This window comes from Syngnathoides biaculeatus, chromosome 3 (genome assembly GCF_019802595.1).
Source record: "Syngnathoides biaculeatus isolate LvHL_M chromosome 3, ASM1980259v1, whole genome shotgun sequence".
In the NCBI taxonomy this organism is placed as follows: Eukaryota; Metazoa; Chordata; class Actinopteri; order Syngnathiformes; family Syngnathidae; genus Syngnathoides; species Syngnathoides biaculeatus.
The window spans coordinates 36,432,479-36,456,873 of record NC_084642.1 but is presented as its reverse complement, the minus strand read 5'-3'; the positions used below and the strand labels follow the sequence as shown (position 1 = coordinate 36,456,873).

General features: G+C 43.9%; 2 protein-coding genes across 4 annotated transcripts in view; both read right to left on the bottom strand.

Annotated features, from left to right (window-relative positions):
- The window catches only part of si:ch211-220f16.2 (golgin subfamily B member 1), a 136,252-nt gene extending 131,241 nt beyond the window's left edge, over positions 1-5,011 (bottom strand). The window contains exon 1 of the mRNA XM_061815638.1: positions 4,671-5,011. The gene's annotated coding sequence lies outside the window, so the exon portion shown is untranslated. The remainder of the gene's footprint in view (positions 1-4,670) is intronic.
- Positions 5,012-8,100: 3,089 nt separating this feature from the next.
- Positions 8,101-24,389, bottom strand: LOC133497988 (retinal cone rhodopsin-sensitive cGMP 3',5'-cyclic phosphodiesterase subunit gamma-like). Of its 3 annotated transcripts, none has more exons than XM_061814311.1 (5): positions 24,073-24,389; positions 12,590-12,673; positions 8,605-8,704; positions 8,459-8,493; positions 8,101-8,374 (listed from the first exon to the last, which is right to left on the bottom strand). In XM_061814311.1, exons 1-5 carry the CDS (start codon positions 24,089-24,091, stop codon positions 8,298-8,300), a joined length of 315 nt encoding a protein of 104 aa, XP_061670295.1. In that variant the 5' UTR covers positions 24,092-24,389; the 3' UTR covers positions 8,101-8,297. The 3 variants fall into 3 exon arrangements, with proteins under 3 accessions (XP_061670295.1, XP_061670296.1, XP_061670297.1); XM_061814312.1 differs by having other exon boundaries at positions 8,605-8,716; positions 12,585-12,673; positions 24,073-24,126; XM_061814313.1 differs by lacking the exons at positions 12,590-12,673; positions 24,073-24,389 and adding an exon at positions 9,052-9,083 and having other exon boundaries at positions 8,605-8,716.
- Positions 24,390-24,395: the final 6 nt, after the last annotated feature.

Below are 24,395 nucleotides of genomic sequence, written 5' to 3'. Positions count from 1 at the left end.
TCTGGGCACCCCTGATTTAGAGTCTCCAATTAATGCATGGTTTGGGGATGTGAGAGGAAACCACGTGCACAGACCACTTGACACATGCACATTGCAGACTTTACAGATTGTGCCTTAACTGCTTCAACCCAGGTCATGTAAGGCTTGAATGCCCTCATTCCTCAGCTGTGCCATTCCAGTCTGCTGCCAATGCTGATTTAAACTACCCTGCCTGTGTTTAAGAGGGGTAACATGGGCTGTGCAAGTGACACACTCACTGACGAGCAAGACCTGCAGTCCACCTATGTTATGTGCTGCGATAATCTTCCTGATGACAAAACTTTAATCGTTGTCGGCTCTCAGAGAGTGGGAGGAGCTAGGGACTTGTTTCATGCTCCAGTGTCCTTTCAAGGTCAGTCTATTTTGAGAGGAATGCTTGACTCAGGGAGCATGTCATGCACACTCAGTGTGGAGGCGGAGACTAAGCGGAGGGCGATTGGTGTCCTTTCGAACCCAGCCAATGCCTGAAAATCTCATCCCTCGCTGGTTCCATTTCCACTGTTGATAACTGGGATGGTGGCCGCAGTTCCTCATGGATTCATGACCAGTCCTCCATTGATGTACCCCCATGTCCTGACATCCCGCCACTTTCACCTGTGGCAGCCCCTCCGTGCCAGATGCGCCAAACGCCTGACTGCTCATATCGCACCCTGGTATCAGATGTTGAGGATTGGCTAACCTCACGCTTTGGCAGGGTCATTAGGGCTGTCTTTTGGTTGGTTGAGTCCATGGCACAACTTGAGTCTGTTCTGGGGGTCGAGTCCAGTTCTAATGCAATAATCCACGTGTGAGATTTGGTTATGAGGGGTGTATCTGGGTCCTGTGCTTGAAGATTTGTTGTTGTTCTTTACCCCTTAATGTGTCCATGCACATGACCTGAATTTGTGTTGTGTATAAGGCACCTTATTTTGTCTACAGAGTATTATGGGCGTATGGTAGGCACCAAGCTGATCTAATTCTCTTGTCCTTTAAAGAGGAAGGTTTTATCCACTATGGTTGTTTTCTCAGAGCTTGTGTTTGTGGATGTGGTCTGTAATATCATACCTGTCAACTTTTCGGAGCGCCAACCTGTATAAACTACCAAAAAAAAAATCCTTACAGAGCAAAAAATTCTTAAAACACACCGAAGCAAATTATATGTCATTTATTTTGACATATAAGGAGGGAAGAAACACAAAGTTTTTCAATGATTTTTATTGTAGATCTCCATGAGGATATCTGAAGATAATGTCTAATTCTACTAAGTAGAATGATCAAAAAGATGGCTATTTGTCAGACAGGCTACATTACCTCATATTTGTAAGAGAGATTCACCAAAGAGAATCAGTGATGGAAAAAGAAAAATGTTTTGAAAGATTACATATCTAATGAATGCCAATGATCAATTCCTTCTTTTTAGTGAATAAGGAAGGAGCTGATCTGTATGATAAGGTTAACAATAAGCTATAGATGAACTCACTGACATTAGCTATCGTTCCTATTGCAGCGCCGAAGAAAAGGAGTCGGAGGCGGAGTGTTGAACACAGGAGCAAACCTCGTTTTATTGCAGACATCAACAGAGTGAACCCATTACGGCAGGAACTCTCTAACCCCGGAGGAGTAAGCAACAAAAACAGTCGATCCGGAACCCCACAACCCAACTCGGGGTCCCGCAGGTGAATTGACCCCTTCGTACAGGGCACTTAACCACGCCTCCTGAAGTTACGTCACCTCACGTGTGCTAACCTCAGACAAACAATTAGCAAAAATGGCGGCGCAGGAAGAAAAGACTAGAGCGAAATTGTCTGATTTACCAGCTGATTTCTCACTCGCATTCTTAGCAAATAGTGAAATATTGTTGAATAGCAGACAGCCGGGCTTCAAGTATTTCAGCGAGGGATATTTCAATGGTATTTACATGCATATCGACGGAGAAACCATTGATATTAGCGCGAGATCTTTCCGGAGTCAGAGGAAGACTGAGAAGCCACATAATATAATATATTATAACCCAAAGACGAATTCGTCATTGACAGTTTCCTATTTTCGTGTTACATATCACACTTGTGTGCAGAATCTGTATGTGTATCTGTATAGCCGTTTGTGAACCCCCGTATGAAGGAAAAGAAGGCGAGGCTTGATTTACGAGTTGTTTCTCTCGTTTTCTTTGTGTAACGTCACGCGCTCCCCTCAATAGTTATTCTTGAATTAGTGCCGAACCTACGTAAGTCCCTACAGAGTACGACAATCACTACTTTATAGTGTCCTCAAACATCCTTCCTTCAGTCTTGGTGTCTCGGTGCACATCGAAGGCTTTTAGGACTCGCTAGTCCGGTTTAGCTTAGCTCGGTAGCCGCCAACAGAGACACGTTCGTGAAGTCGGATCACCGCAAAAAATCGCTCAACACAGATCAATCATTCACACGTAGCTATGTTATGCAAGCGAAGAGCTGCTAATTCATTTTTATGAGACATGTATTGAAAATCAAATATAGGGCTTACCTTCGTGCAAACATATCTGTTCGGGTTGATTTTAGATGGATTCAGTTGATCATCCCGTCTTCCACAAAGTTTGATCCATTGAAGACATTTTTCGTACTGAGTCTTCGGTTTTGGAAAGGGTACGAATTGAACTCCACCAACTAGCCTTTCAGGATACCTGTCGTCACTATTACAAAGTCTGTGACTACACCTCTTAACCATATCTATTGTTAAAGAACCCAAATACGCGATAAAACGCTAACAAAAGCTATACTGGACCATGCAACGTTGTCTGAGGTAATAGCGGACGCCAACAAGGGGCGTGGTTTATGCAGATCTCTGGCCTCTGATTGGTCAGCGACGCGAATGATGCAATTTCCACGGAGGGGTCAATTGCATCCAGGGATAAACCAGACTTCTTAAGTCCAAAACTCTCTTCCTAATAGCTTGGCAGATTTTTTTATTTTGTTTATTTTTCCATGGCCTCTGAACCCCAACGTTGCATGGTCCAGTATAGCTTTTGTTAGCGTTTTATCGCGTATTTGGGTTCTTTAACAATAGATATGGTTAAGAGGTGTAGTCACGGACTTTGTAATAGTGACGACAGGTATCCTGAAAGGCTAGTTGGTGGAGTTCAATTCGTAACCTTTCCAAAACCGAAGACCCAGTACGAAAAATGTCTTCGATGGATCAAACTTTGTGGAAGACCGCATCATCAACTGAATCCATCTAAAATCAACCGGAACAGAAGACCGAGTACGAAAAATGTCTTCGATGGATCAAACTTTGTGGAAGACCGCATGATCTACTGAATCCATCAACCGGACTATGTTTGCACGAAGGTATGCCCTATATTTGATTTTCAATACATGTCTCATATAAATGAATTAGCAGTTATTTGCTTGCATAACATAGCTACCTGTGAATGATTGATACACTTGAGCAGTGTTGAGTGATATTTTGCGATGATCTGACTGCACAAACGTGTCTCTGTTCGGCGGCTACCGAGCTACGGTAAACCGGACTATGTTTGCACGAAGGTATGACCTATATTTGATTTTCAATACATGTCTCATAAAAATGAATTAGCAGTTCTTTGCTTGCATAACATAGCTACGTGTGAATGATTGACACACTTGATCTGTGTTGAGCGATATTTTGCGATGATCTGACTGCACAAACGTGTCTCTGTTGGCGGCTACCGAGCTAAGCTAAACCGGACTAGCGAGTCCTAAAAGCCTTCGATGTGCACCGAGATACCAAGACTGAAGGAAGGATGTTTGAGGACACTATAAAGTAGTGATTGTTGTACTCGGTCGGGACTTACGTAGGTTCGGCACTAATTCAAGAATAATTATTGAGGGGAGCGCGTGACGTTACACAAAGAAAACGAGAGAAACAACTCGTAAATCAAGCCTCGCCTTCTTTTCCTTCATACGGCGGTTCAAAAACGGCTATACAGATACACATACAGATTCTGCACACAAGTGTGATAGGTAACACGAAAATAGGAAACTGTCAATGACGAATTCGTCTTTGGGTTATAATATATTATGTGGCTTCTCGGTCTTCCTCTGACTCTGGAAAGATCTTGCGCTAATATCAATGGTTTCTCCGTCGATATGCATGTAAATACCATTGAAATACCCCTCGCTGAAATACTTGAAGCCCTGCTGTCTGCTTTTCAACGATATTTCACTGTTAGCTAAGAATGCGAGTGAGAAATCAGATGGTAAATCGGACAGTTTCGCTCTAGTCTTTTCTTCCTGCGCCGCCATTTTTGCTAATTGTTAGTCTGAGGTTAGCACACGTGAGGTGACGTAACTTCAGGAGGCGTGGTTAAGTGCCCTGTACGGAGGGGTCAATTATGTAAACACCACACAATGAAGCCATTCTCAATCTTAGTAAATGGAACGTCTATCTTGACATACATGTGACAACCTTGTGGTGAAAACACAGCATTCAATTATATTATTGTCAGCTCTTATAAAAACACGACCATGAGCTAGAATGCTAACAAGAGAGCTACAATGTCAGATACAATAATCCCATGTATTTGTAATGAGGCCCAGGCAGCTAACTAGCGAGCATGCACGCTACATTAGCTACGAACTAAGTCAAATTAATTTGAGCCACAAATGATCAAAGTCAAGATAAAAAATGACACTCACTTTTTGTTGCAGTCAAGTAATATCTCCGTATAGCTCCTATCTCGATAGGTCTGCGTCACCAATAGCGTATTGTTAACGATTTGATCGATTGTGACAGGTAGCTGAGAGTCGACCAGCAGCTCCTCGGCCGCAGCCTCCATGTTACCCGTGGTGAGAGTTCCGCCTTGGCGGTGTTCGATCTGGGCCAAGGATTTACTGGAAAGTTACCGGAAATGAAAGTATTTTGGTAATCTAAATCAACATTTTCCGCTGCGCTAAAACATCATATCTGCTGTGACAAACATCTTTGATGCAGGCTACGTTTTGAATTCCCCGGCTTTGGGTTTTCCCCACAATAGAGTAGACGAGCTCCATTCTGGGCAAAAGCAAACGGAAATATTCAGAATCCGTATGATTTCTGATATACGGCTGTATACGTAAGATTCACCACAAAATCCGTATGAACTACAGGTAAACCGTACGAGTTGACAGGTATGTAATATATGACGTAATTTTGTGTAATCTAGGGGGGGGGGTGAATGTAACAAGAGTTAAAAGTATATTTGTTTAATTTATTTTTTATAGTCACACAAAATTTGTAAATAGTTGCCTGACATATTAACCTGGAGTGGAACGTTGTATTTAAGCCTTGCACGCCCACGTACACTTAGATGGGACACACCCTCCCGTAAGAAGTACTGCGACCGTCGTCACCCCTCCCCTTTTCGACGATTTACGTTGTGATAAGCTACACCGTGTTTGAGGGGTATTCGCACTTCTTAATATGTATTGAGGATGATGTATTTGTTTTGTTCACAGCAGGTACGTTCATTATTATGTTGGTTATGTCCTTTTCGACGATGTACATAATGGTCCTTGCTTGAGGCTGCAAATATTATTATTAGTATTTGTTTTGCCTTGTTCACAGCAACCTTGTCAAATAAATGGAGATTGCCTCCGGGACGAATCCTGTGTCACGATGTGGTCTTTAAAACTACACAGCACAGAAGTCCACCGGTCGCATCTACTGTAATATGTGCAAACTCTAGTAAAGAACTTGCCATATTAAAAGATTCATAAGTATGCTTCATTTGCTGGAAGTTTGACTACTGCATTTTAACATTAATGTAGAGTGGCATGGCATTCAAATACCTACAGTAAACAAATAGTTCAAACAGTAGTTGACCTGATCTATTTGGATGAGAGATGACATAAATACTAATATTCACAAAATTTTGTTACATCTAATTGTTTTGCTGCAGCATACACAGACCGTCAATTCACAGGAGCACCCTGCCTCCTCAAAATTAGGAAGGTACCATTCCTTAGTGCTAGAATGAACACCAACTTAGTATCGAAACAGAAAAAGGTTTCACTGCTCAGTATCAGGAGATAGCGTAAGAGCTACATTTGACATTAAGCATACACAGTATTGCAATCATTACATTATATACCACCAGACACAATGCATTAGAAAGTTTGAATTATAAATGATAGACAATGCACGCAAGATTTTAAGTTTTTTCATACACACGCTGAGTTCAACCATTTTTGGAGGGTTCCATGAACCTGTCAGTTGATCCTGTAGAGCAGATTGTGATCATGAAATCTGCATTCGTATGGAAGCACGGAAGAACATGTAAAGCTCAATGGCTTCTTCTACAGAGGTAGGTGGATGAAGGCTGTTTTATGCCATGGCAAGACAACAGATGTCATGCACTGTATCATCACAGTGGTATGGTCCTCTCTGAAGGCATTACCCTCTGCAGACCTCTATCTTTTTTGAGATACCTCTTTCAAGTGCTCTCTGCCTCCAAAATGTTCAGGTAAGGTGTACATCATCACTGGGCCTGCAGTTCTCTCTAAATAAAAATAGTGATGAAATCAGCTCGCACATTTCGTAAACCAACTGGAGTACATGTGTTGTATTTCACAAGCCAATATGTCGTACAAATCAGCAGCAGTTAAAACATCTGCGCATTACTAGGTTTAACTATTATTTAAACAAGACAAACTTTATTTCATTTTACATTTTTAAATTAAGTAATTATATTAAGATGAGGCGGCACGGTGGATCAGCAGGAAAGCGTTGGCCTCACAGTTCTGAGGTCCCGGGTTCGATCCCAGACCCGCCTGTGTGGAGTTTTCATGTTCTCTCCATGCCTACGTGGTGTTTTCTCTGGGCACTCCGGTTTCCTCCCACATTCCAAAAACAAACAATTAATGGACACTCTAAATTGCCCCTAGCTGTGATTGTGAGTGTGGCTGCTTGTTTCGATGTGCCCTGCAATTGGCTGACAACCAGTTCAGGGTGTACCCTGCCTCCTGCCTTTTGACAGCTGGGATAGGGTCCAGCACTCCCGCAACCCTTGTGAGCTTATGGGTCTAAGAAAATGGATGGTTGGATGATTTATTAAATTGATAATTGATTGATTAAATTAAATTGTTTATGCAACAAAGATTGAAGAAGAGGAGAACTAAAAATTGCTTGATCTTTACATTGCCTCCTAATGCTAGTTGCAAGTGAGTTACCTTTGTCTCAGGATCTTGGGATGAAGTTAGGCTGCGTCCAGGGGATCCAGAGGGAGTTAACTCATATGATGATTCCAGATCTATAGATCCATTTTCGGATCCCCCTAACTCAAATCTGGGTTGGCAGACGATCAACACAAAAAAAACACCATTGTTGATGTCTTTGAACGTTATTGGTAGGAAATACATGGGCACGTCTACTTACGAAATTAATGTCAGGGGCATGGCCAAGCCACTGCCCTGGGTGGAGCTGCCTCTCCACACCTGCGCCATATGGACACTAATTAGACCAGGCATTTAAGCCTTGAGTTTGTTGCTTGCATTTGCCAGTTCGATGTGTTTTTTGTGTGTTGGACTGCATCATCGTGTGTGAGTACTCAAGCGTTTTGTAGTGCTTCCCTTCGTGACAGTGTTCCTATGCTATAGTCAAGTCATGGTTTTGATCATGTTTCCAAGTTTTGCCTCATAGTCATCGGACCTCGTTTCATGTCTTTGGATCTTGCTTGTAGCCTCGCGTTTTTGTGCTTCCGCCTTTTTTGGACTGCTTACTTAGACTGGAATAAAACCACCCCTCAACAGCATATCCTTGCCTCGGAGTCCTGCATTTGAGTCCAGTCCCTTGCAGTGTGCCCATGACAATTAATTCATTCCGGAAGTCGTTTTGCAACACAAATTTTTCGAAGGTAGAAGCACTTTTTACAGGTAAATAGCAAGTCTGGAGAGAGTGACTGAAATATTACTTTATTACAATATTTAAAACAGCTTGCAACCCAAGATAGATAGATTATATGTAACACTGTCTCAATTGTTCAATTATTATCCTTATAGTAAACCCAAGTAGAAATACAGTGTGTTTTACACCCTCCTTTACAAGCACTGGGCTAAACAGGATAACAACCTCACAACAGAGACTTCTTGAGATTTACTTAAAAATGCAGCAATACCTCAGTGGCCCAGAATATGAAAAATTAGTCCTTCGGACTGCTGTCCAAAAGTTCCCTCCATTGCAGAGGATCAACTGTTGCCACTCACTAACCAATACCAGCTAATCTCCACCAGTCAAAGAGCAGGGCTACGTATTTTCTGGATCGTATTTATCTATTTATAAACTGTATTCTAGACGATGCCAAACTGGGCCAGATCACTCAGATCCATTTCACCAAAAGCCTCCCAAGGGCAGACGACTTCAGCATCTAAAAGAAAGAAAACCAAGAAAATAAACATTCAAAAAATTATGGGGGGCTGTCTCACTTATTACTTATTCCTATGATGGTTACCTCCAATGCCGTCCATCCCAGGAACTTCATCAAATCTAAGAAGACGATTCAATTGTTCAACTCATAAAGGTGACATTGTAATGAACTATTACTTTATTTTATTTTATTTTGTGAGGGGGGTGCGTGTGGGATAACTGTCAACTGACCGCTTCTGTCCAGCTTTGGGAACCTTACTCTTGAACAGTCTCATCTCCTTCTCCTTCGGCTTGGGAAGGTTGGCATTGGCACTCTTGGGTTCTGCTGATCCTGCATTCATTTCTGCCCAATCAGAAATTCGCTGCATTATTTCAAATACAGTAAAACACTTGATGAATTAAGTTATTTTTATAACAAAGTAGTAGCATCAGAGTAAACAGTTGCAGTAATTTCAGAATACAATGGATGTCATCTTGACACTAATTTTATTTCAATTCCATTGCATCATAATGATAATAATTTCCATTCATCTTTAGTTGTATTTCAATTAAACATAGTTGTAAAAAGCAACATTTTGACAAATGTGACCAACCCAAATCTTATACTGCGGTTTTGATTGAATTTATCAAACCATCCACAGACACAAAATTTCAAATTTTTGCCAGGAGAAGACTAACCTGCACGTTAGTTTGCGGGTTGCTGGAATCCAGAAGGAGAAGCAGTCTGGAAGGACTCAGAATAAAAAGATACAAAACAAAGAGAATTTTCTCTTTCTTTTTGCACTTCCTGTTCTGCACTCACATTAGGTAAACTATGCTTTGCCCTTTATATAGTTCTTCAGCAGTGGTCATAAACAAAGCTCTTAGTAGAGCTGAGACAGGGATATTATCAGAAGGGATAATCTTCTGAACTTGAGGACAGCGGGTACGTGTTGTAACATACTGGTAGTTATTGCCGTGGGTCTTTGAAACTTAAGTAGTCGGCCTCATCTGTTCATTCATATTTTTAATGCACACATATCGACTCCTATTCTCATATGGAACACTTCAATGCAGTGTTATGCAAGTATTGCAAGTTCTCCCTTTTAGAAATCATGGAGGGGTCTAAAATTTTCATTGTAGATGCATGTCCACTGTGAGAGAGATAATCTAAAAAGACAAATCGAGAAATCACAATGTATGTTTTTTTTTAAATAATTTATTTGTGTGATACAGCTGCAAATAAGTATTTGAACACCTGAGAAACCAATGTTAATATTTGGTACAGTAGCCTTTGTTTGCAATTACAGAGGTCAAACGTTTCCTGTAGTTGTTTACCAGGTTTGCACACACTGCAGGAGGGATTTTGGCCCACTCCTCCACACAGATCTTCTCTAGATCAAACAGGTTTCTGGGCTGTCGCTGAGAAACACGGAGTTTCAGCTCCCTCCAAAGATTTTCTATTGGGTTTAGGTATAGAGGCTGGCGAGGCCACGCCAGAACCTTGATATGCGTCTTATGGAGCCACTCCTTGGTTTTCCTGGCTGTGTGCTTCGGGTCATTGTCATGTTGAAAGACCCACCCACAATTCATCTTCAGTGCTCTGACTAAGGGAAAGAGCTTGTTCCCCAAAATCTCACAATACATGCCCGCAGTCATCCTCTCTATTGCAATGCAGTCGTCCTCTCCTATGTGCAGATAACACCCTCAAAGCATGATACTACGACACCCATGGCTCACATTAGGGATGGTGTTCTTGGGATGGAACTCATCATTCGTCTTCCTCCAAACACAGTGAGTGGCATTACGACCAAAACGTTCAATGTTGGTCTCATCTGACCACAAACATTTCTCGCATGACACCTCTGTATCATCCAAATTGTCATTGGCAAACTTAAGACGGCCCTTGACATGTCCTGGTTTAAGCAGGGGAACCTTCCGTGCCATGCATGATTTCAAACCATGACGTTTTAGTGTATTACCAATAGTCACCTTGGAAACAGTGGTCCCAGCTCTTTTCAGGTCATTGGCCAAGTCCTGTCGTGTAGTCCTTGCCTGATTCCTCACCTTTCGAAGGACCATTGAAACCCCACGAGGTGATAAACCTGCATGGGGCTCCACTCCAATTGAGATTGACCGTCATGTTTAGCTTCTTGCATATTCTAATGATTGCTCCAACAGTGGACCTTTTTTCACCAAGTTGCTTGGCAATTTCTCCATAGCCCTTTCCAGCTTTGTGGAGTTGTTCAGTTTTGTCTCTGGTTTCTTTGGACAGCTTTTTGGTCTTGGCCATGTTATACGTTTGACTCATACTGACTGTATGGGGTGGACAGGTGTCTTTATGCAGGTAATGACTTCACACAGGTGCATCTGATTCAGGATAATACGCGGAGTGGAGGTGGACTTTTAAAGGTGGACTAACAGGTCTTTGAGGGTCAGAATTCTAGCTGATGAACAGGTGTTCAAATACTTATTTGCAGCTGTATCACACAAATGAATCGTAATAAAATCATACATTTGTCATAACCAGAACGCTAGGGCACACCCAATTGCACTACTCAGTAGACAAGAAGGCAGTTAAAAGAAATCTTTATTCGTTCCAATGTCGAATGCCGGAGAGTCAGTCAGAGCGAGTATCAGTAGTAGTATCAGGAGCGTCAAGCTTACGGGGTTGGTCGGAGGACAGGCGGAGGTCGGTACATAGGGGTTCAGGATCAGGAATGCAGAAGTGCGGGAATGAGTCATGGATGGCAACGATCTGGCATTGTGATTTCTGGATTTTTTTTTTTAGATTATCTCTCTCACAGTGGACATGCAAATATGATGAAAAATTCCGACCCCTCCATGAATTCTAAGAGAGAGAACTTTTAATGTAGCAGGGTGTTCAAATACATATTTTCTTTACTGTACATTGTGTCTTTGTAGATCTAGTTGAAGCACCATGACAGTACCAAGAGAGAAATTGTGGTACTGCATGCGTAAGTCTGGTGTGAAAGAGAAATATGTTAGAATAGTACAAGACTTGTATGAGGGCAGCAGAACAGTGGTGCGGTGTGCTGTAGGTGTGACAGAATAATTTAAGGTGGATGTGGGAGTGCATCAGAGATCAGCTCTGAGCCCCTTCCTGTCTGCTTGGTGATGGATAGGCTGACAGATGAGATTAGACTGGAATCCCTTTGGACCATGATGTTCGCAGATGACATTGTGATCTGCAGTGAAAGCAAGGAGTAGGTGGAGGAACAATTACAAACTAGAGGCATGCACTGGAAAGGAGAGGAATGAAGATTTACCAAAGTAAAACAGAATTTGTGTGTGAATGAGAGGAGTGGTGGGGGAAGAGTGAGGCTCCAGGGAAAAGAGATAGCGAGGGTGGACGTCTTCAAATACTTGGGGTCAACAATCCAGAGCAATTGTGAGGGTAGTAAGGAGGTGAAGAAAGGGTTCCAAGCAGGTTGGAACTGCTGGCGGGAGGTGTCTGGTGTGTTATGTGACAGAAGAATCTCTGCTAGGATGAAGGGCAAAGTTTATAAAACAGTGATGAGGGCAGGCATGATGTACGGATTAGAGACTGTAGCATTGAAGAGATAACAGGAAGCAGAACTGGAGGTGGCAGAAATGAAGATGTAGAGGCTCTCTCAAGGAGTGAGCAGGTTGGATAAATTAGAAATAGGGTCATTTGCGGGACAGCCAAAGTTGGATGTTTTGGAGACAAGGTTAGAGATAGCAGAGTTAGATGGTTTGGACATGTCCAGATACGAGAGAGTATATTGGTAGAAGGGTTCTCAGGATGGAGCTAACAGGCAAAAGCATGAGATGAAGACCAAAGAGAAGGTTGATGGAGGTTGTGGGGGAAGCCATGAGGGCATTTGGTGTGAGAAAGGAAGATGCAGGAGATAGGCTTACATGGAAAAAGATGACACACTGTGGTGAACCCTAATGGGACAAGCCGTAAGAAGAAGAAGAGGAAAAAAATCATACATTGTATGATTATCTCTCTCACAGTGGACATGCACCTACGATGAAAATTTCAGACCCCTCCATGATTTCAAGTGGGAGATATTTCTACTTATTAATATTTACTTTCTTCACTGTAGAACAGTTCATGAAATCAATAGGTCAGTTTGAATCTCGTTTTTTTTTCTGTGACAGTTTTTGGTTCAGCATACCTTGGCATTATAAAATTAATGTCTCATACTTTGTGTTAGTCACTGATGGTAAAGTGGTAGACTCACCTGACCTTGGTGCAGGCAGCATGTGTTCAGTTCCCACTCAATGATGGTGTAAATGTGAGTTTCAATGGTTGTCTGTGTGTATAGGTGCCCTGTGAAACAGACAAGTGACCTGTTCAGGGCGTAATCTGCTTTTTGCCTCAAATCAGCTGGGATGGCTCTACCGCCCCGCGACCCTCACTTGGATATGCGGTGTTGAGAATGGATGGATATTTTGTATCGTTTTTATTATCAATAGTTGTAGTAGTACAAGAAAGCTGCGTATCCACCTGTTGCCACGCATACAAGAGAATGGGTGGACTTCCTGCAAACATATCCGTTTTTTGTACAACTACCATATTTTCACAACAATAAGGCGCTTTTACATGTTTTACAAGAAATGATTTGCTAACCATCAAAGAGTCTTCTCCAGACTTTTCTTCGACAACTCTTGCCAATTCGCTAAATCTTTTTCTACTTACTCATTAGCCCTCTCTACAGAGCGCCGCGTCAAAGACAGTGCAGAGGCTCGTGAGCTAGTACACAAGTTAAACTGCACTGGAGCGGGACACCGACTGGCGCTTCCGTTGATTTTTAAACTCCTTGTCCAACAAAATGGATGAACTTCAGTTTCTGATCAAGACCTGCAAAGGCTGGATGTTTGGCCGCCCCATGCTTCAAGGAGACTTGGATTAGTGGATGCGTTGTTGTTGTAGCCAGGCAAACGCATTGATCAGTTGACCTCTAGTTCCAGGAATGCAGCCACTTCCTTCGGGGATTTCTACAGGTCCATTACGGGCAGCGTAGTGGGAGTCGCTGCACAGTTGAAGATGTGCTGTGTATTGTGAGGGCAGAGGTTGATGATAGCATTGTCAATACGAGGCATGTAGTCATTGAGCCTGTGGCTTTGTCCAGAGCGGAGTTTGAATCTAGTGGCCTGCGGAAGATCGGTTTCGGTTTTGTCCCCTTGGGTAACCACGAAGGATGACGACTAGTTTGTAGCCAGTCACCGTGTCTTCAACCGCCATTCGATGGAGTGTCTCGGTAGGCTTGTTCTTCGAACACAGTGTCGGTGGCGATATCTTCGTTTGCCAGGTTTAGCATCACATGTCTTGAGGTTTTCTGCGGAGGTCATTGGTGAAGTAGGCGTGGTTGAGGTGGTCCGTTTGAAACCTGATGGAATAGGTGCGGGGGTAATTTGCAGCATAGATACTGCCGGGCGAGTCGTTCGTTGTGTTGCTTCACCAGTAGGATTTTGGTCTCACGATGCAGGTGGTCCTCATTAGTCATGGCCAGGCAGCTGGTTGTGACGCAGAGGGCGGCATTCTGCCAAGTCTGGAGTTTCTTCCAGTGCGATGGCTAGAGCAAGGGAGACCACACTGGAGTGCCATAGTTGAGGACAGACCTGCCGATGGCTTTGTACGTCACTGTGAGCGTCTCAGCACTCGTGCCCCAGTTTGAGCCGGAGATGGCTTTGAGTACGTTGGTTCCTTGGTTGACACGGTTGGCTGTGTACTCAGTGTGAGGACTGAAGCTGAGCATGGTGTCCAGTACAACGCCCAGGATTTTTGGTCCGTTGACAGTTGGGATCTGCAGGTTATTGATTTTGATTGGTAGGTTCGTCTGAAATTCACCCGAGAACGTGGTGAACAGATTGACCGTATTTTTTCAACTGATAGACGGAGTTCACGTTCAACCTGGAATTTATGTACGGTGTCAAGGTAGTTGTTCACATGCTCACAGGCGGCATTGATGTTGCTGTCGTATGTGTAGATCGAGATGTCATCGGCATACGACGTGAAAGCGACATCGACAGGCAGCGTGGGGATTTTTGACATATATAGATTGAACAGGAGTGGAGATAGAACACCACCCTGAGGCATGCCCATTCGTATCTGCTGGGAGCGTGAGCGACAGTTTCTGAAGTCCACAAAAGACGACCGTTCGCGTAGGTATGATGACAACCATTGCTTGATATGGTTTGGTTGCGTGATGCTGTGAAGATCTTGGTGAGTTAGGCGATGTTGACGACATCGAACACCTTGGATTGGTCAAGGGCCACCAGCACAGTTCTTCTGCACGGTTTCTTGCAGTTGAAGCCATTGATGATAGGAGACGTTATTTGATGGAGCGAAGTGACGCTGGTGCACTGTTTCCTGAATCCTTGTTGATGATTGGCCAACAATACGTGTTCCACCAATGTAGACAGGAGGAGGGATTCCAGTAGTATTGTCTACTGGGAATAGTAGCGTCATCGGGCGGTATGACGTGCCTTGGTCTGGCAGCTTGCCAGGTTTAGCATCTCATCCACTAAGCAATTAGTGGATGTGTCCCTGATGGCGCCGTTACACTACCGGGCTTTCATCTGTATCGGGCAGAGCGCATCGCGGAGCTAGCACTGAAATCAAAAGGCGGTGAATTATGCTTCTATATCAAATGCTGGACAGATGTTACACAGCTCAGCACACACTGCAGCCTGCTTTTGAAGTCGTTGTTCTTGAACTGTTAGCCGTTTTACTTGCCGCGTGAATTCCCCTCTTTCATTCTCGGTGTTTACATTCCGCCCCAAGGTAAAATGGGCGCAGCACTTCTAACGCTCGCCAAGCAAGTAAACGATAATAACAAAAAATACCCAGATTCACCAATAATTATCCAAGGAGATTTTAACACAGCTAAACTTAACCACGAACTCCCTAACTATAAAATGTCCGACGAGGGAAAATAACACTGTAGACCATTATTATACTTAAATTAACCACGCATATCGCGCAATTCCCTGCACTCCCCTGCACTCCCCTAGGCTCCTTTGATCACTGCTTACTCTACTTAATAACTACATACAGGAAAGAACTTAAAGGAGGACTTTGTCCAAATTTCATACATATAGTAAACCCTCCAAACTGAAGTAACATTATTATTACATATATTTTGGACATTAATTAAAAAAAATTGAAAATAAAGACCATTTTTTAAATCCACACATTATCTGGATATGTGGCAACTTTCAGAAACGTCCTTGACCCCGCCCCGTGACGGACATTACAGACCATTCGTTATACGAAACGAGCCTGTTTGGAAGATCTCCGAGGTCCATGTTATGAGATTGTTGTGCTCCTTTGTCAGCGTCACACCCGCTCTCCAGTAATTCAAGTTCCGCCTGTGTGTATTTTGTCTCAAACGCTTTGGTTTGAACGTCGTTATTTTTGTTTCGTTTCACAAAAATCTAGATGGCAGATAGTGGACTGTAGTGCCGAAGAAAAGGTGTCGGAGGCGGAGTGTTGCGCACAGGAGCAAACCTCATTTTATTGCAGACATCAACAGAGTGAACCCATAACAGCGGGAACTCTCTAACACCCTAACACCGGAAGTGTAACCAATAAGAACGTCCGTGCGGAACCTCGTAACCTCACTCGAGATCCCGTGGATGAATTATGTAGACAACCACACCAGCCCCCCCAGAATTCACTCATAGTCAAAATCCTTGCGCCGTGTAGGGACGATGGCCCGACCCCGACGGGTGTCCACTGCAGGAGCCGGTGGGGGGGGGCTCACAGTCCATTGAGTCAAGGGGCCAGGGCCCTGACGGCGTCGTGGGCCCCCTGCCAGGTGCAGGGGGTCGGGGCAAAGGGGGCCGTGTGGGGGTGGGGTGGGGGGAGCAACTCCAAAGGACGAGGACATCAGTCCTTCCTTGGGGGTGCACTGACGCCGAGCATGACCCACCAAGTCGACATTGACATGGTCGAACCTCCTCTCGGGGACAAGGACTCCACAGGGGATTTTGCTTGGTGATGCACCTTAGCACGCTGACAGGCCATACACGAGTCGACCCAGGTCTGTAGCCCGTGGTCCGAGTCCTGGTCCCCGCTCATACGGGAGTAGTCAAGACCCAGATGCACAGTGCCGACGACTGCCCTGGAGAGGCAGTCCGCGACCACATTGGAATTGCCGGCAATGTGTCAGATGTCCGTAGTGTACTCCGAGATGAATGACAGTTGGCGTTGCTGGCGGGCGAAACACGGCTCGGCCACCTTGGACATGGCGACAGTGAGGGGTTTGTGGTGCACATATGCCGTGAACTCATGAGCTTCCAGTAGGGAACGGAAGTGGTGGATCACCAGCCAGAGGCCGAGGAGCTCTCTATCGAACGTGCTGTATTTGCGTCTCCTGGGGATCACCTGACGGCTGAAAAAGGCAATCGGTTGCCAGGCGCCGCCAACCCACTGTTCGAATACGGCCCCAACGGCGTAGTCCGACGCGTCGGTGTTAAGAGCTATGGGGGCCCTGGAGTACGGGTGGGCCAGCAAAGCGGCCTTCGTGGCCCCAAAGGTTTCCACCCTCCCGGCCGTCCATTCAATGTCCTGGTTAGGGGCCTTGCCCTTAAGAGCCTCATACAGCGGGCGCATGGTGTGAGCCGCCCGGCGGATGAACCGGTGATAGAAAGTCACCATCCCCAGAAACTCCCGTAGCCCCCGAGCCGAGCGAGGTCGGGGAAAAGCGGAGATGGCCTCCACCTTTGACGGAAGGGGGGTGGAGCCGTTTTTGTTGATGAGGTGCCCGAGGAGGGCACCCTGAAAACACACTTCGCCGGGATGATCATCAGGCCATGCCGCTCGAGTCTCACGAAGAGGTCCCGCAGGTGCTTCAGATGTTCTTCCTCCGAGGAGCTGGCGACGAGCATGTCGTCCAAATAGATGAACACGTAGGGCATGTCCCTGAGCACCAAATCCATTAACCGTTGGAAAGACTGGGCCGCGTTTTTGAATCCAAACGGCATCCTCAGAAACTCGAACAGGCCAAACAGTGTGACTACAGCCGTCTTGGGAACGTCTAAGGGGTGAACGGGGACATGGTGATAAGCGTGCACCAGGTCAACCTTGGAGAACAGGATTTTGCCCGCCAGGTGGGCCGAGAAGTCCTGAATGTGGAGGAGTGAGTAGCGGTGGGGTGCAGTGGCATAGTTAAGGCGGCGGTAGTCATCACATGGTTGCCACCCGCCCTCTGGTCTAGGGATGATGTGTAGCGGCAAGGCCCACGAGCTATCCGAGCGGCGGATGATGCCCAGTTGCTCCATGTTGGCAAACTCGGACTTAGCGACTGCTAGCTTCTCGGGGTCATGCTGTCGGGCTCTAGCGTGAATCGGGGGGCCCTTGGTCTTGATGTGGTGCTCAACCCCAAGTTTAGTAGCGGCAGAGGAGAAAGTGGGCCGTGTCAAGCCAGGGAACTCACCAAGGAGGAGCTGATACTTGGTGCCATCTAAGAGTGAAGTGGAGAGACCGCCTTAAGTCGCCTCGTTGCGGACACAGGCAACCGAGGAGAAAGCCAGTGCGTCCACCAGACGGCCCTTCTTCACGTCCACCAGCAGCCCATGGGCACAAAAAAAAAAAATCAGAGCTGAGGAGAGAGAACGAGACAAAGTCCCATGTAAAGCGCCGACCCCTGAAACACAAGTCCACAGTCTTTATGCCTTATGTGCGGATAGGTGAGCCATTAGTGCACAGTAGTGGTGGCCCCTGAGTCCCGCCAGCGGCGTCATCCGCAGTGGCATTCAGGACGCTCCTCTGGGCGCCAGTGTCGCAAAGGAATTTCCGCCCAAAAAGGGTGTCCATGACAGAGAGCACCCGGTTCTTCCCACCCACGCTCACGGCCGCTGTGGAGCGTGGGCTTTGGCATTTCCCAACGCATCGTAGTTGCAAGGGGCGCGGCACCTCTTCGCTTTCGCGCCAAAACGGGCGTGGAAGTAGCACAAGCCTGTGCCAGCGCGGCCGTCGGTGGCGATGGGGCCCCTGCTGGATGGCACCCCCGCGCCGAGTAACTACGCGCCGGTGCCAGCACCTCAGGGGAGATGCGGTGGGTGAGCAGGAAGAAGTGGTCGGCCTCCTCAGCCAGGGCACGGTGTTCAGTGATAGAAGTGATAGCGAGCGCTCTCTGAACATGCAGCAGCATGTGTCTGAGAAAAAGTTCCATGAAAAGGAAGTTGGGCTCCTCCGCGCCCAGCAGGTTTAGCATCATTTCCATGTGTTTGGAAGGTTTGCTGTCCCCCAGTCCATTAATCGCTAAAAGACGTTGGGCTCGCTCTGGCTCTGAAAGCTCGAAAACCTAGAGGAGGTGAGCCTTGAGCCCAGCTTATTTATCTCGGGCCGGGGGAGATGTGATGAAACTCACTGCTCTGGCCGCTGTTGAGCTCCCTAGGGCTGAGACAACGTGGTAATAGCGCGCAGTGTCATCCGAGATCCCGTGGAGGGGGAATCGAGCTTCCGTCTGCGTGAACCACGCTGTCGCGGGCATCTCCCAAAACTCCGGCAATTTGAGGATGGCGGTTGCCATGTTTGGTTCGGTCTCGGAAACTCCGGGACTGACGTCGGGGTCACCAGTGTAGCGCCGAAGAAAAGGAATCGGAGGCGGAGTGTCACAGGAGCAAACCTTGTTTTATTGCAGACATCAACAGAGTGAACCCATTACGGCGGGAACTCTCTAAAACCCTAACACCGGATGTGTAACCAACAACAACATCCGTGAGGAACCTCGTAACCTAACTCAAGGTCCCATGGGTGAATTATGTAGACCACCACAGGACATTCTTTTTTCAGTGAAATGTATCCACAATCAATGGGTGGTGGTGGGTGGTGGTCAGAACAGGAAGCACTGTCGGCGTGACAAACGCTGATTGGCTGTTAGTTTTCCAGCCAGGGTCATTGGAATGTCTGAGCGAGAGAGGAATTTCAAAAATATTTTTCCAATTTAGAAATGTTACTAGGTGAAATCTGTGGATAATTTTACCATTAAAAGAAAAACTGAACCCATATCTATTAACTTTTACCATGTGTTCCCATTCCCATTATTTTTGACAAAGTCCTCCTCTAAGTGTGCAAAGCCTTTGGTAAAATCAAGTTAAAAAGTGGACTAACGAGGCAAAATTAGAACTTCAAAGATTGTTATCTTACTCAGATTGGAGCGTCTTTGAAAATTAAGGCTTGATGAATTCATGGATATTGTCGGATATGTCAGTTTCTGTGAAAAACTTTTCGCAGGTTCAATAACAATAAACCGTGGTTCACAGCCAGACTTAAGCCACATCTTCTTTATGCTTCTCACCAGGATCCAGTCTCCTGGTCCCACAAACGTGGGGTCCTGCTGACGTCAGTATGCCGGGATGCTTTGTTGGAAAGAGTTCTATCTATTTTGAGAATGCATTTATTAAGACCAAGCAATTCTTTTTTTCACTTTGCTTTAATTCAATAAAGTCTATGTGGGCAATTTGGATAATGTTTGCTTTTTGTGTACAATACTTGTGGACAATTTGGATAACGCTTATTTTTTGTGTATAATAATTGTGTATAATGTTTACCTGTCCGATCATCCCTCCCGTTGAGAAATGCGCTAGCCTATGGCTCAATTCAAAAAGGTTCTTCGGTAAGACTGGTTTATTGTCTGCTCATACATAGATTATTATGATTTTTTTTAGTATTTCCCCCATTCCACCCCTCCCCTCCAGATCCTGCTGTTTTTGAGTCTGTTGTTGAATTTCTCATAATGTATCTAATTCTAGATTTGTATCTGTGTCAATTATCATAATTTGAGTTGTCCCCCAATCCAGCTCTTCCTTTATTATTCTATCAGCGAAAGCATTTCTCAATGAAATCACATCTTTGTTGTGTGTGCTACGCATTTGCATAAAGTAAGAGTTTTTGGCAGTTATATTGCATTTAGTAATTCAACTAACAATTTTGCATGTGTTTACTTCTTTGCCTGTGGATGAAATCATCCCCTATTTTCCAGTACTGCACCAAATCATGCACTGTTGCAAATGCATATTGGTTCTCTGTACAAATCCTGACATTTTTTCCTTTCATTATTGTAGATGCCTCAATTAGTGCTGCTAGTTCTGCCTCTTGTGCAGAATAATGTGGTGGAGATTTCTGTGGTTTTAAAATCCTGTCTTTTGGGACTACAGCACATTTTGATTCTGTTTTCTCAAATTTATTTTTCTTCGACAATCCATCTACAAACACAACATTCCCTATTAGTAGTGGTTGGTCTTTCAAGTCACTTCTGCTTTTCGCTTTTTTTTTTCTCTCTTTACCAATTCTTGACAATCATGTTTTGTTCAATCTTCCGGAAATGGCAACAATGTTGCTGGATTAAGAGTTGTACATCTTTCTATTGTAACATGTCGTTATGGCAACAGTGTCACCATGCATGACAGGAGTCTGGCATGCGATAAAAATGGCATGTTTGTCTGCAAGAGTAATGCTTAGACTGCAAGAGGAACACGCACCAGATGGTGGAACAAAACAATTGGTGCACTTATTTCTATGAAGTCACAAAGTGACCTCTGAAATCGATCATTTGATGAAAAAAAATATCACAATTTGGTAAAGCCAAGACTGTGCTTATCACCAATGCTTGCTTTATGTCACAAAATGCTTTTTCCACTTTGGCTGTCCATTTCAAAATGATGTAATTTTTAAGTCTTTCTTATGCATCATTTTGTGTAATGGAGCTGTTATTTCTGCATAATTCTGCACCCAAATTCGGCAGTAATTTGTCAGTCACAAAAATGACCTCATTTGTTTCTTTGTGGCTTTGGAGCTTGTCAAATGTTCAACCTATTCTTGGCAAATTTCTCTTTGCTTTGTGCACATCCTCAGCCAAATGCTTTAAAAGAGCCACTGTCTATTTCACATTTCTTATTGACTTGACTGTCACCATTACCTACTGGGGTTGAGAAGAATGTGTTACTTATATCTACTACAGTGAATATTATTGTATCTGGTCTGAGGGAATTCAGCAAATAACACCCTTGACCAGCCCCCATCACGCAAGCTATACTCTTTTTTTTTTTTTTTTTTTTTTTTTTTATTGTGTGTATGTGAGGTGCAATTGGCACACTGCCCTTAAGGTTTTAGACCAACTTTATTTTATTTTGATATTTTAGTGATTCCATGTCATATTCTGAAGGAGGCAGTTGTGGGTACAGAGCATTTCTCTCTGGTCTCTATTTTCAACTTTCCTTTGTTGTTGTGATGTCCTGTGTCGTCATCATCTTTCTATGAAACATTTCATTTTCTTTTTCTCACCTTACTCTGTCCATATCTTTACTTACTTTTTCTTTCTTCGCCTCATTTTCTTTTTTCCTTTTATTTCCTTCTTCTCTGTGTAATTTTTATCCATTATTCCGCCTCGTCAGAACCATTTTTTCTTGCCTTTCTCTCTACTTTTCTGTTCTTTTTATTAGACTCTTGCAAGGTCGCTATTTAATTGACCAGTGCAATTGTGTTCCGATATTTATTTATGTAAATACGAGTTTTTTGTCGGAATTAATTTTTTATATATTTCGAATCTTGACACAACAGTCTGTCCCGAAGTGTTCCCCATTATTTTTCCCTATTTTTGTCAAATTAGACCAGTCAACAACTCCTAGGGAGTTCTGAAACCGGCTTTGTTCTGTAGGACAACACTTTAACCTCCCACTGTGGTAAATCTCCCTTAAACTCTTTCAAATGGAAAATTCTTGCCTTTTGCTTCCAGACTGATGTGCTATTTAAAACCCTACAGTTTTATATGAGACTATCCCTTGTGGTATTCTCCTTTCACACAATTCTCTCTCACACATGTGGGTTAAAGGTGTTTATGGATTTTTGCGAAGCTATTGAAACATGGAATTTGAGTACACACAGGATTCTGTCATCCTATTTCTTGCAGAATTTATCGTACACCACTGTCCCTCAAATACCTGCCATTGATGAATATCCACAAGGTTTAATCCTGTCACCTTACACGTTTAATAACTCCTTGTCACTCACTCTTTGAACCTGTTTCACTCTTTTTGAACCAAAATTCTTTTTGAGCCAAATTTAAACTCACCCTGTTGTCTTCCCTCCGACTGAATCCCGTCAACCGTCGGGTCACAGCCGGCAGGCTCGACACCAGTCCTGGGAAGGGTCTTTAGACTCAGAAGGAGTCTGCCGTGGCCACGGTCTTTCTGGTATACAACACACCCACTGGAATCCTCAGGCGTCCTGGGATCCGGCTTGAAAGACCAATTTATTCTCGGCTTGAAAGACCAATTTATTCTCAGCTCAGTGACGTGATCAGTGATACGCCGTACAGTGAGAGCCAGCCTCACGCAACCCAGGACATTTTAAGTGCCACTGACACCAAAAACATTAAATTTAATATCTTGTTAACCAAAAAAAAAAAAAAATCAACTGGAAGGGAATAATCTGTTTGTCCACAGCACGTCAGAATGTTGCCATATATTGATTTTTTTTTTTAAAAATCTGTGGACTGTGAGGTTGAGTAAACCAGAAGTGACAACTTCAGCTGCAGGATTGAATATATTTACCTCTTATACAGATGAAAAATTAGCTGTTTTCTTGTGCGTTTTTGCCAAAATGCCTGATCGTTGTGTTGCTGGATTTTGCTCAAATACTCTGGAAAATGGATTAATTCTTCACATGTTTCCAAAAGACCCAATTTGTTCATAAAAATGGATTGCATAGGTGCAAAGGACAAGAGCTTTGTGGGTTCAAATGACAGGTAGGTGTGTATAGAGATAGTCAAAGAAAAAAATAGGGTGGATGACTAATTTGTCTCACACCTCATAGCATATGTTACATGGGAATTTAGAATAAATCGGTTTGGTCAAACCAACAAAATATAACAAAGCTTTTGTATTACATTTAAGACACTTTAATTATACACAGTACAATACAACACAAAACAATAAGCATAATTAAACATCATTTGGTCATTTAGGTCCATTTGTTCAAGCAGACACTGTTTCATGGTCGCCGTTGTTGTTGGTTTGTTCCTTCTTACGGACAGGAAAGTAAAAGCAGCAACTGGAAATGAAAGTGCTGAGGAACCTCCATCCTATTGTGTCCTAGCCAGTACCAGGTGTAGCGACACCACTGACTTGAAGAAGAACTACAGCACATTTGGAAAACTACACGCGTGGGTTGCACTCAACTAAAAAGGCAAACAACGCGCATGAGACCCACAGTGAAGTTAGCGCTGTCACTGCACGCATGAGTCAAAAGAGGGCTTTGGTAGTGTAGTTATGATTGGACCAGTGGCTTGATTTTCCACTATTTTGAAGCTTCATTTTATGTACTGGTATTTGGAAGTTTTTTTTAATCATTCAGATTTTGCAGCCAACAGTTTTCTCTATGCTGTGTAAAATCTATGAGACATTTTTTAATCTAAATTAAATGCAGCTGTGACCAACACAAGGAATAAAATAGTCGTGGGATAAGAGCTGCAGTTATTTTCATTGGAGCAATTAAAAGAGCAGAATACTAGTTAAGTCTCGCTGCCATGCATTTCTGACCTGACAACTACAGATAGCTGCTGTTTTTCCATCAATTTTATCTGCCTCACAGTTCTGACATTGGGGGACATTTGAATGCAGGACATCCAGTGTGCAGTTTGTGTCTTCTCCCTGTACACGCATGGGTTAATGATTTTCCTCCCACATTCGAAATCTTACATGAATTAAAGATTTACTTACCTGTATTAGTTAGAATCATCCATCGGTATGAATGTGAGTGTGAATGGTTGTTCGTATGTACATTCCATACAAGTGGCTGACAACCAGTCGAGGCTTGAGCTCATCCAAGATGGTAGTGTGGATAAACATTACAGAAAACAAAAAAAAATGGAAATACAGTTATGTTTTGTTGATTCCTGTCTTAAAATTGTTGAAGAAGAAAGTCACATTGTGGGCCTCCTAGTCCTGTATTTCCCATGACCTTAATTCCACTGAGTATTAAAATTGGTTCCTGTTTCAATTAAATCAGATTAGATAATGGTTGTTTGAAATAACGAGATACA

Bases quoted from the DNA above. Each gene is read 5' to 3' on its own strand.
- LOC133497988 (XM_061814311.1), bottom strand. The intron at 8,494-8,604 runs GTCAGTTGACAG...TCGTCTTCTTAG, and splicing joins CCCAAAGCTGGACAGAAGCG to ATTTGATGAAGTTCCTGGGA. The intron at 8,375-8,458 runs GTAACCATCATA...TCTTTCTTTTAG, and splicing joins TGGGATGGACGGCATTGGAG to ATGCTGAAGTCGTCTGCCCT.